This window comes from Protopterus annectens, chromosome 12.part0, assembly GCF_019279795.1.
Source record: "Protopterus annectens isolate FY-2018-M chromosome 12.part0, PAN1.0, whole genome shotgun sequence".
Classification (NCBI taxonomy): domain Eukaryota; kingdom Metazoa; phylum Chordata; order Ceratodontiformes; family Protopteridae; genus Protopterus; species Protopterus annectens.
In genome coordinates this window covers 1145589128-1145602607 of record NC_056746.1, presented here as the reverse complement: position 1 = coordinate 1145602607, position 13480 = coordinate 1145589128, and the positions used below count along the sequence as shown (strand labels likewise).

Here is a 13480-nt window from a genome sequence, read left to right as displayed (position 1 = left end):
GGTACCAACAGTTAATTTGACCCAGAAGCTTGGACACAGCCTTAAACCAAACAACTGCTGACACTCTGACTGCTTTACCAACAGTCACAAAGAAAATCAATTTTCCTCTATAGATCCCAGATGTCCCTCTTCCCAGACTTGTCTTATGCTACTGAGCTATAGTCTTAGGTTATGTATCTTGTTAAGACTAACAAGTCCTTTACATTTACACAAATACTATACATCCATATAATAAGCCAAAAGTTGAATATCCCACCTGTAATGTGGCATGTCCTCCTTCGTAATGCCCACTGCGTTCATGTAGCTGACAGACAAGGGGACAGCAATTACCAAACAAACCCAGAGCAAACCCATGGTAAGGAAACTATGCCAAGCAGCTGGTTAAGAAAATGCGCACCCATGTGTGAGCATAACAAAATTATGCGTGTGTGAAGATAGCTATTCAGCTGGAGCTAACTCACAAATGGACTGAAAAGGGCAGCAAACACCAGCAAGAAAAAATAAAACTTTAAACAGCGATTGCCCTACTGCGTGCTACTTCACATACGTACAGAGAAAAATAAACGTTATATCCATGTGCAAACTGCAAGAGTGGCAAGGCATACAGTACTATTAACGAATATGCACACATCTGGCTGCAGGAATGCATCATAAAATAATTTACACACTCGAGAAATTACTACTAAATCAATGCAGAACATGTGAATCACATTTTAAGTTACACGCTCCTTAGTAGCCCATGCCACCAGGAAGACATCTGTAACTCAGTGCAGAGTGACAGTTTGTATGCCGTAAACTTAAAACGTGCACCTAACAGCCCATCAACCGGGCATTCCCCATCCCACAAGTACGCGGTTTTCAACGCCCCAGAATAAATTAAATAAACTACAAAATCCCCCACGACGTGCTTGTTTATACTAAATTGTTCAGGTGCTTCTAAAAGAACCAGAAACCAGCCAACTTAGTTACGCGTCATTCTTCCAGCCGCAGACCAGGAAGTACAAAAGGATTTCGGCCGTTGCGCCTGCGCAAAACTAAAAGGCCTTGACAATCTGAAGTTCCATCCATTTTGCACTGCAGTATAGTTATTAACATGAAATTGATACTTAAAATGTTTAATATGATATTTAAAAAGCTTTGTTAATATCAGATATGGTTTTCTTGCACTGTAGCATAGATCTGGACAGAAACACAAAACTACCACTGCAGTTGCCTCGCAAATTTGATCTACTTTACATAGTATAGTGCAAAGTGATAGATACTGAAGTTACTAATGCTGTTTTTGTAAACTTCAGAAAGTGCATGCGTATATATTTTATGGTAAAAAATCCTTAAGTAAATGATGTCAAGTAACGAAAAACATCTGACATACTTCTCACCTCTTCAGATGTTTGGCTCATATTTTTAGTGTGTTCATTATAAAATGTGTGATTGTCTGGTAAATCACTGGGATGATGATTTGAAGATTGAAGTCACGAAATAATGACATGCAGTTTAGTTTCAGACTTCATATCCTTCAGAAAATGTATGTTAAAACAAACCCTGTTACTCCAGCAACCCTATGTGCAAAAAAAAAAATGAGATAAAAGGGATAGAAGATGGATAATATGTTTCTATTTTTGGGCCTTTGTCCCCCCCCCCCCCCCTCCATTTTGTCAGGCTTTGTCCAGACTTCTTGCACTAACAGGTTGAGAGGTATGACTGATTCTGGAGCTTTGTCTCCCACCCTTTATCTTTGGTTTTGTCTTTTATTCTTCGTGAAGAGGTTGGGACCTTTAAGGACCCAAGAGTATCCCTCCCCCCTTTAGGATCTTGCTTTCCCTTCCAGAACTTGTCAGATCCACCTCCTGAAAAAACTGGCAGTGGAGACCCAAATACCTAACTCTGTCTCATGTTCTTTGTTAATGAATCAAAATGAGAGAGAACTATTTGTTGGGAAGATGAAGTAAGGGCAGCATCATACCCTTCAACATGAACAATCATAGCAAAGGATCCGATTTTTTCCCAACAGAAAAAGAGCGTGTACAAGACCTTATATATTTAGTGATCACTAATCTTTGTATAAGCTTAGTGTATTTATTTAATGTGGTGTTTGTCCCAAAACAGGTCTGACTTTATGAGGAAACTCAGTTAATCTATTAGGCGAAGGTTAAATCTGATGGTCAGAATCATATGCTTTATCTACTTATGTATTTATTCATTTATTTACTTGTCTTTGTTGACCAGGAAAGTCTAACTGGGCAGAGCCCATTTTCAGAAGAAGCGAAAAGTTCTATTATGGTACATTTATACTACAGAGTGAATTTCAGATAGTATTGAGAAAACAACAGTTCAGTTAATAAAACATAATAACAAGACAGTTATACACAGTAAGTTACATCAACAATACAGTAGAAGGGAAGACATTGTAAAGAAGTCTGGTGTTGTTACATTTTAGCAAAGAAAGGTTTGCAAAGAGTTCAAGATATATAATAAAGTAAGTGTTCAAATTTTGTAGGAAGGGAGATTTTAGTATTGTACTTGTTTGGAAAGAGTTCAAGAGAGACATAACAAAATAAGTTAAATAATTTTGTAGGAAGAGAGAGGATATATTAGTATTGTATAGAAGAATAGTGGTAGTAGCATATGACTGTGAGATTATAGTGTAGGATTAGTTCTATTTAGGCTGCCTGTTCCAAATTAGTATATCTAGAAGGTTTATAATTTATACAAGGGATGCATGAGAGGGGTAGAGCAGTGGTTGGGGCAGTGAGAAAAACTGAAAGAAGAGAAGTCTTGTTTAAGAGGGGATGAAGAGGGGTGTATTTATTCAAGTGCAGAAGGAAAAGTTGTTAAGGGTTTGATGATTCAAGTAGAGGAGGGCAAAAAGTAGTGATAAACAATTAGAAGTCTGTGCTTTCACTAGAGGTCTTAACCTGGTGATGAGCATGAGCATAACCAGGACTGGGTAAGGTATTGTTTGAGCTGGATTTTATAGCTTGGGTGTTTGTTAGCCATTTTTATTTGTGTAGGGATGGTGTTCTAGAGTTTGGAGATGTAACAGGAGTATAGTGAGTCAATAGATGAATTATTTGCTTTAGTTGCGCTTAGGAGAAATTTATCACCAAAATGGAGGTCCCTTGTGGGAATGTAAGGCAGTAATATGTTTTTTTTTTTTAATGCAGGGCATATTTCAGGATAATATATCCATTTGAATGCCATAACTAGCTGAGAATATGTTATGTAGTTGTTAAGCTGTAGCCAGTTTAGCTGTTTTAAGGTTTGGCAATGGTGAGTTCGGTGTGCAGTGTTCGTGACAAATTTAGTCACTTTGTTGTAAAAGAAGTCTAGTTTGGATTTGTAGATCTTAGGTTTGTAAGCATTGGTGAGACATATAAGAGAGATGGAAGCAGATAGAATGAGGCTAGGGTTTTTCTTGCTGGGTCTCTAATGTAATGTTTTGGTTTGTAAAGGTTTCTGGTGGGTCTTTTTAATTGTTTGAAGAACATGTTGATCAAATTTAAGACTGTCATCTATTACAATACCCAGTAATTTAGTATGTGGTACTGCCTCAATTTTAGTATTATTTGCAGATGTAACCAAGAAGGATTGTTTTTGACTGAGATAATGTTTTAGGATGAAGAGCATTAGTTTTTTTTTTTTGGGGTAAGGAGTAGGTTTGAATTTTTTAATCAGATTTTGATTGAAGAGAAAGAAATTTTAGTGATTTCTTGGAGTCTGGATATTGTTGGGCCTGTGCATATTAAAGTCAAATCATCTGTGTATTGTACTATATTCGCATGGTCTATGGCAATGTGAAACTTGTTTATAAAAATATTAAAGAGAAGAAGTCCTATTATACAGCCCTGAGGGACATGTCCCAGTATAGAGCCCTGAGGGACACCTGTAGTAACTGGAAGAGAGGAATAGAGGTCCTGTTGACATTTAACTGCTAGTTACTTTCCAGATACACATACAGATGAGAGTTCAGTGAGTAAATGTCAATGTGATGGACAGATACAGTGCCAAAAGCTTTGTATAAGTCTAGGAACACATTTGACACTAGGTTATCATTGTTCCTATGCTGGGTTATGGTGTTGGTGAAGTGATGGAGGGTGGTGGTTGTGCTCTGGTGGAGTCTGAAACCATGCTGTGTTTCAGAGAGCAGATTATTTGGATTTAGAAGATTTAGAAGCTGAACATGAATACATTTCTCAAGTATTTTGGATTGCAGGGAGCCTGTAGTTATTACACTCTGTAGATGTGCCTTCTTTGTGTAAAGGTATAATAAAGGTTTTTTTCCAGATGGGAATGAACATATTTTTTGTATAACGATATATTTATGTGTACAGAGACCAGAAAAGCAATTGCATCTACAGCTATTTTTAAGTAGTCTGAGGGGAGTTGGTCAGCTAGGGTGGTTGTTTCTAGCTTATGTAGGAATTTTTAATGGTGGAGGTAGGTACTGCTCTTTAGTCAAATAGCCAATGATATTTAGCAGAGGCTGCAGGTACTGTACTGAGAGGGTAGTGGAAGTATTAACATTTGTAAGAGACAACACAGTCTGTATAAAATAGTTATTAAACTGTGTGGGAATTCAATCAGTTGTGTTGTTGGATGTAGGAGTGGGGGTGGTGTTTTGACCTAGATGTAAAAGTTTGTTTATGTATGTCCATGTGATGCCCCTGCACTGGCCCAGTAATCAAGGAGCCTCAATCCTCACCACTAGCACCAGTGAGGGACGTACACAGTGGGAGGATGACAAGTACACACACACAGTAAAGCACAATTTCCCTTGAGAGCACACTGAGATCACAGTCAGTCTGGGGCTGGTTTCTGCCTCTTTCTCCAGATCCCCAGTAAGACTCCCCACTGGCACAGCTACAGGGTTAAGATCTCAGCCAACCGGTCAAGCCAAAACCTCCAGCACCCACTCTGTCCAACCAGTGCTTCTTGTCCCTGCCCAAGTAGCTGATACACACACTTTGAGATTTGATTTATATACAAACACACAGATGCTCCTGGGGAAGGCTGGCACAGGTTTACTAGCTATGCCCCCTTCTGCCCTGACTATAAGGTAGTTATCACTGCCACCAACCACTACTTATCAGCTACTCTAAGGCCCTTACAAAGGATGACCAATCCTACTGTGTAATGTTACTATTATCCAAATGGTAAGTGTGACCAAGAGCAAGGCAATTGGTGTGGCCTATACAATGTCACCAAATACATATGCAAGTACTCCATGAGCTTAAATACCTCTAAACAAACCAGCCACAATTAAAAGGTTTAAATATATTTAATAATAAATAATAAAACAACAAGACAATACTCAAACAACACAGTAACTACAGAGTTCAGAATCACAGGAAATATTTTAAAACAATATTGCAGAACAGTCTCAAATAAATACAGAAAACATCTAAATTAATCTTTACTATATTCCTAACTATATCTAAAAGAAATTACTGTACCCTAGACTTACTTACAGAGCAACGTAGAAGTGCTGAAGATGGATGTTTCCATGTCAAAACCAAAATACAAAATGCACAGTCTTTCTCTGAGAGAGTTGTTAAATTAATAATCAGCATTGCGGTGGTGGTTCTGCGGTAGCGTTGTCGCCTCACAGTAAGACGCTGTCCGGTTCGATTCTTAGCTAGAGCGTCTTCTGAGTGGAGACATGCATGAATGGGCGTACCTTTGTTGAAGGTTGTGCATCAGGGCTGGTAACCCAGCACGTAAAAATCAACTACCAATCATTAGCAGACCAGAGTTCTGCTGTGGCGACCCCTAACCGGGAAAAGCCGAAAGACACAACAACAACTGCTGGGTTAGCTCAGATGACAACACTTTTTGCTTCTGTCTCAAAAATACATATCTCTCAGAAGTGTGCATCTGCTAGGAGCATAGAGCAGTAAAAACACTTTACATTTTAAACATAGCTTTTCTCCTAGAGAATAGAAAAAACTTCTAGCTCTAGACATCCTGTCTTCTTGCTGAAACTGAGAGTTAACACAGTCGTAAAACAATTTGAACTTATTTTCTTGAGGGTTTGCAAGTTAACTCTGTATGTTCCAGCTTCTACTATTAAATATACTGTTAAAATACTATTAAAACATACATTAAAATACTATTAAAACATACATTAAAATACTATTAAAACATACATTTGCGCAGGTATATTGTTTATATACATTTCTGTTCTTTTCTACTAGGTTACACTGTGGTTACATTCTTGAAGCTCAGTACATAATATACAGTTCAACACATACTTCTGCACCAGTAGTTTAATATACATATAACATATGGTTCTCTTACATTTGTAAGATAAGCATATGAATCATATTAATATTCACAAATGACATTTGATTATTTACAAAATTCCAGAAAGCTGGGCTGGCACTGTCACAATCCAGAAGAGTTTTGGTTGTTTTGATGTTTATTTTAAAGGATGTTATAGTAGGTTTGCTTGTCACTTAGTTGCCTGAAATGTTGAAATGTGTTTTGTATTCTATTGTTGAGCCATTGTTTCCAAGCTTTGTCATGTTTTGGTATTAATTTCATAATTTTCTTTTTTTGGCTATGGTGCAAGATTGGATTTAACCCTTTTGGTACGTAATTGGTCAAGGTTATTGAGAATTTTTAGTAAGCGGGTGACAGAAGAATCTATGGGGATAGATTAGTATTTTCCAGTTATGCTCTGTTAATGATTTGATAAAAGTTAACAAATGTAAAATAAAAAATAAAAATAAAGTGTGTTTGTCAAAGTTTTTTGAGTTACAAACTTGGTTGCAAATTATATGGTAATCTTGGATATTGTAAATTCTGAGAGCATAAGGAGGTTGTCCAGAAAGCTACAGCCTACCCTAATTTTGTTGGGTCTGTTAGTAAGAATCTAGTCTAAGGTTGACTGCCTACCAGTACTTTCTTGGACTCTAGTAACTGATGCAATTAACTCTGTAAAGCTGTATAGGTTTATGGAATCAAATGGGGTGTTAATATTGATAAACCTCCAGTCTATATTTAGGTCTCCTAGTATTATTGTTTTATTTTGTATATGGTGGAATATCCAGTGCAGGATATTTTCCACAGGGGTAATGTTTCCACCTATTCATGACATGTAAGGTATATTTTGATGAAGATATTAGTTTGCACTGTAAAATGTTACTGGGCAAGAGTAGTTATAGTTACAGCAGTATAACTTTTAAAAGGACATGCTGGCCACTTTAAGTAAATGAGTCAGAGATGGTAATTGTAGTGCAACTGCTGTAGGGTTATGCTCTGATTGTTTTGATGCAGAGATAGGTTGAGAAGTGTAACAGTTGAGTTAGGATGTTTTAAATGTAGATTGGAGGGTAGATGGGAGTGGAGTGAACCCAAGTGTAGAGGTTTGGACTGCACAATGGCTCAGTGTTTAAGATCTCTACCTTATGGATCTGGGCTTCCATCCTGACATCTGTTCACTGGATACTTTGAACTCTACATATATAGGTACAGTCACACAGTATCACACATACCTAGGTGTATATAAATATACACCTATGTATGTGTGTGTATAAGTGTATATAAATATATAGAAGTGCATATCTTTATATATATATATATATATATATATATATATATATATATATATATATATATATATATACAGACATAGACACACACACACACACACACATGTGTGTGTGTGTGTGTATGTGTGTAAAATACATCTGTATGTGTGAATGTGTAAACTATATATATATATATATGTGTGTGTGTGTGTGTGTGTGTGTGTGTGTGTGTGTGTGTGTGTGTGTGTGTGGTGTATGTGTAAACTGATTTCCCTCGGTTATAAGTTGACCTGAGGGTGGGATTGTCACTGTAGTAGAATGTATTGCTAAATATCACCTCACTGTTATCTCCTCTTACACTCAGTCACTATTTTCCTTCATAGAGCGACTTCCCACTAATTGATATCTATAAAATACAGATTCCTGTACTTAATTATGCTACTCTACAGCTTATCGTCTATTCTTCTCCTCCTACTGTGCCATCTTTCATCCTACCATGACTCAATAATATGTCACAACATCTCTCCAACTCTGTCCCAACCACCTATCCATGCTTCCTCTTTACACTCTTCACACATTGTACCAAACCTATTTAATGTTGCCCCTCAACTTTATTCCAAATATAGGCTGATTAATTGCACTTCAGCTCAAAGCAAAACCAAATTAAGTGCAACAATCCTCTCCAAAAAACATGCATGCATAATTCCCCAATATACTAAAATCCTTCTAGGAGGAGGTATACACCCTAATCCTGGCCCCACCTATCACAATGAACACAAAGATAATTCTCTCCCATGCACTTTTGTAATCCAGCAACAGTCAATCCCCAACCCTGGTGATCTAATTTTTGCTGCAATAAATGTAGAAGTATAAGAAATAAAACTACTGAGCTACATGCCTGGATTACCCAAAATAAGCCTGATGTTCTTGCTGTAACTGAAACTTGGCTTAAACCCAGCATAAACAACCCCAAAGTTATACCTCCTGGCTATAATAGTATCAGTAATGTCTATATAAAGAGGAAAGGTGGTGGTATTGTTTTAATATTTCACAATACCTACCACGTTTCCCCTTACAGCCAACCAATACCAACATTCAGGTCAGCAGACCTTCGTATTGCTTTCCTCAAAATAATCAATTGTAAACAAATATGTATTACTGTCTGTTTAATTTCTCCAAGTCTTTTGGGTTTTTAATACCATGAAGGGAATGTAACCCATTCCTAAGTCAAAGTATGATTAAAGTTCATGAAATTAGTATTGTTTCAATCTTTGATGTCAGCCAGTAGTGCTCTTCGCAGCACCCGCAATGTGCCCAGTAATGACTCCTTCTGCAGTTCGTATGGAGTTATGTGCATTGGTAACATATCAAAGACAATTGTAAATTTTTTTTATAAGACCCGTTGCTCCTACTACTATTGGAACTGTCTGGGTATCTTTTTTCTACACTGGTCTCATTTCTGACTGCAGATCCTAATATTATATGACTTTGTGTCTCTCTGTACACAAGACACTGTAGTCACCGGGTGTGGCAATTTCAATCATCAATGCTACTCTTGTTTTCTTTTCTTGGACCACTATATCCAGTTTTCTAGCATCTATCTTTTGAACTGTTGGTAATGGATGATCTCATGTTATGTAGACTTCTTTATTTTCTATGATGCTTTCTTCATAGGTTCATAGGTGTGTACTAGGCTAATGGCCCTGGAGCCTTTACAAGCCTAGCCCATAGAAGTGCCCTGGCATTGTGCTGCCTGACGTTAGTTCCCAGTGCCTCTATCAAGTAGAGCCACTGGAGTGATTTCTCTTGAAGAAGGCCAGTGAGGTGCTCTGCTTGATATGTATGGAAAGTCTGTTCCAGAGCATGGGCAGTCTCTGGGTTATGAACCTGTCCCTCCAGCATGTTCTGTTGATTGTGGTAATGAGGTTGAGGTCTCTGGAGCATGTGGTGTGGAGGGATTGGGATTTCTTTAGATGTAGCATTTGTAACAGAGCTGGGTCAAACATGGCTTTATAACTCAAGCAGAGATCAACTCTTAGTAGACGTGGCTCATGTTTTCAGTGTTTTTCTGTCACTTCATTCCCTTAATGTTTGCACAATCCCCAGTGCAACAGTTTCACCACATTATTATGCCTTTCAGTATACAGTCCTTCTGCCGGTAATATGTTGCAACCAGCAATGAGGAGTGCCACTGTTTTCAATTCGGTTTTACAAAACCTACATTTGTCTGTGTCTCACACATGTTCAATGGACTTTATAAACCAACTTGTACGCAGCCCACTATCTTGGGCCGCCAATATTAACTTTTCATCTCTTGGTTTGAATTTGCCTCTCCTTAACCATTCCTGTGTTTGTTCCTGATCAACATGAGGTTCTTCTAGAAGTTTTCTATACTTGCAACTATATTTATGCTTTTTCCACATTTCTTGCCTTCTCATCTGATCCTTCACCTTATATTCTTTCTTTTGTTTTTTGGCACATTCTGTTGCTGCCTGATTTTTATACACTTCTGGTTTGATTTCTATTCCTGCTTGATGCCGATAAGCTTCTTCTAGATTAAGCAGAGACATCATCTTAGATTTATTCTCCTCATGTTTCAAAACTTTCACTACGTTTGGGACTTGTGAGATCAGCAGATATGTGTGGAGTCCCACAATTGCAGATCTATACATATAATTAATTTCAAGGAGGCCCATCCCACTTTTAGAACGGGGAATATATAATCTTGATATGCACTGATTTTATAAATCATTTGGTGAGCATGAAGCATCCTTCTTGTTTTTTTATCTAATCTTTCCAACACGTTTTGGGGCCAGTCACTCACTTCAAAACTGTAAATTAGGACAGGAAGAGCAAATTGATTTATAGCTTGGATTTTGTTCCTAGATGTCAGTGCTGTTTTCAGGATTAACTTAAGTCTTCTGAAGTATTCCTTACTAAGTTTTATTTGCATTTGTTTGTGTTTAATTGTTGATCCTTCATCAGTTCCCAAATATTTATAAACTCCTTCTTGCTCAAGTTCTTTTATATCACATTCTTGTTCCACACTGATGTTTTCGAATAAATGCACTTTCACAAAAATGGACTCGTAAAATTGCAGTTTGGTGAACTGTAATTTTGATCGGTCAAAGTAGACCCATATATATATATATATATATATATATATATATATATATATATATATATGTGTGTGTGTGTGTGTGTGTGTGTGTGCATATATATATATATATATATATATATATATATATATATATATATGTACGATATAAGCACCGGAACAATCAACTGATGAATAAAAGTAAGCACAATCAGTTCCAGTACTCAGCATCCAAAAGCACCAGCACTCTCCGTACATAAACCACAGGTCAACTTCCGTAGTCACCGAAGAACAGTTTATTATAAAATATCACATAAAATCACATAAAATTCCTGTTAAGCGCTTTCATCTTAACATAAAGACTTCTTCAGAACAGTTAATACTACTCACATCCAGTTAATATATACCCACATACATTGATCACATGTGGTAATTGTTCCTAATGTCTTTTTAAAGTGCCAGTGCTGAAATTTCAAACTCCCTCCAATACCCACGAAAAGTGAGTGAATAATTAATCTCTATTATCATAAACTTTGACTGACAAATATTACAAACCTTACAAATCTTGACAAAAAAAAAATTTTAAAACTCAAAACACAATAAAGTCATAAAATGCATCCCTTATATGCTTTTTGCAATTTACGAAAAGGTTTCAATGTAAAGTTAAATTCAGTTTAAGAACAACCTATTGCCAGTCCTTCATATGTTGTTACATAAAAAATGCATATGATCCCAGCTGCTAAAATAATTGTATCAGTCTATCTATAGTTTTCTAAAATAGGTTTAACTGATATGTATTCATTAATTCCAGGATGGACTGATGCATTTAACATGATTTGCCACCTGGTTTCTTTTTCACCCACTGCCTTTTTAATATCACCACCCCTTGTGTTGTGCTTAATAGTTTCAAGAATGCCAAAATGAAAAGTAGTACAAGCATCATTATCTTTTATGTGTTTCCATAGTGCATTATTTTCATCTTGCTTCTTAATACTATAAAGGTGATCGTATATTCTATTACGTAAACACCTTATAGTTTTGCCAACATAAAAACAGGCACAGTGGGTACATTTTGCCAGATAAACCAAATTCTTGGACCTGCAGTTGCCCTTCTGAAACCTAATAGTAGTACTGTTAAAATTTTCCAATGTAATACTTGAACAATTGATAATGTACTGACATTGCTGGCAGGACCCACACTTTGTTGTGCCCATATTTACACCAAATACATCTCTCTTGCTATATTTCTTTTCTAAAAGATTTTTCATGTTGTAACCATTCCTATAGACAAATGTTGGTTTATCTCCTACCACTTTAAAAATGTCACCATCAACTCTTAAGATGTTCCAATTCTTTTGAATTATACCTTTAATTTCCGCACTGTCAGGTGCATACTGTATGACACAAGCTTTGCTATATTTTCCTATTTCCTTCCTATTATTACCACTGCTATCAGAATTTTGTCCATCTGGTTCAAGTGCAACGCCTAAAAGTGGCTTATACTTTGTCCCCCAATGTTTTCTCACATATTCAGTAACATCAGAAATCATTTCAGAAGGATATCCCCTGTCAGCAAAAAAAAGAACCAATTTTTGTCAACTCCTTATCTAGGTCTGAAAAGTCAGTTGTCATACGGGCGGCTCGTATACATTGACCTTTTATTATGTTCCTTTTTTGTATATATGGATGATTACTTGAAAAATGTAAATAAGAATTACTAAAGGTTACCTTTCTGTATATATTTGACTTAAATTTACCATCTTGCAAGGTAATTAATGTGTCTAAATAAGAAATAGACTCCTTATCCATGTTGAATGTAAATTTAAAATGTTCACTACAGGAATTCAGATACGCCTTGAAATCCTCCAATTCCAGTTTGTCACCCTTCCATATCACAAAGATGTCATCCAAAAATCTAAAGTAACAGGTCATGAGCCTGCTCCATTTTGAATGAAATATGAACTCATTTTCCCAATCTAGGAGTACCAAATTGGCAAATATGGGGGCACATGCTGCCCCCATAGCCACCCCCTTGGTTTGTTTATAATATTCGCCCTCATAAAATATATAATTGTATGAGAGTACTAGTTCCATAAACTCTACAATCAATAGGGTCTTGTCCCAAGAAAGACATCCAGTCCTAGTGATACTATCCTGAAATCTTGCCATACCTTCATCCTTAGGTATACTTGAAAACAGGTCCACCACATCTATTGTGATCAACCATTCAGCCCCCTCAACTAACTTAGGTTGTAGCCTTCTCAAAAAATCCCAAGAATCTAAAACCAGATGGTGAATATTTTTAAATGTCGTTTTCAACCATTTGTCTATCACTTTACCATAAGGGAATGATTTTGAGTTGCTACCAGAGATGATCGGCCTGAAAGGGGGGTCGTGGATGTCTTTATGGACTTTTGGTATCCCCACGATGGTACTGATAATAGGAAAATCAACTTTTAAAAATTTATAAAGATCATGATCTATCCTACCTTCTAACAGAAGGTCTTCCAAATAAAGGTCAATCTTACTGTGTCCAATATTCACTTCATTCAGGGATGATATATCATAGTTGCCGAATTCAACAAGATACTGTGGATCTTGTTAGTATAATCGGCTGTGGGGTAAAGTACAACCCCACCCCCTTTATCCGGCTTCATAATCCTAATATGTGGATCTCCCTGAAGCTCTTTCAATATTGTGTATTCACCAAAAGTTTAATTAAACCTAGATTTGATATTCCTACATTTGTTACTATATTGGTATATATCTTCTATAACCAATTTTTCGAAAGTCCTTAACATATTATTAAGGGGCGGTGTATATCTACTGTAAGTTTTAAATTCCTTAATTT

General features: G+C 36.7%; 1 protein-coding gene across 1 annotated transcript in view; it reads right to left on the bottom strand.

Moving 5' to 3' along the window:
- LOC122817035 (ER degradation-enhancing alpha-mannosidase-like protein 2) overlaps nucleotides 1-1018 on the bottom strand; it is a 516571-nt gene extending 515553 nt beyond the window's left edge. The window contains exon 1 of the mRNA XM_044090167.1: nucleotides 257-1018. Coding sequence (XP_043946102.1) covers nucleotides 257-354 — 98 coding nt within the window. The 5' untranslated portion in view covers nucleotides 355-1018. The remainder of the gene's footprint in view (nucleotides 1-256) is intronic.
- Between the last annotated feature and the right edge of the window lie 12462 nt (nucleotides 1019-13480).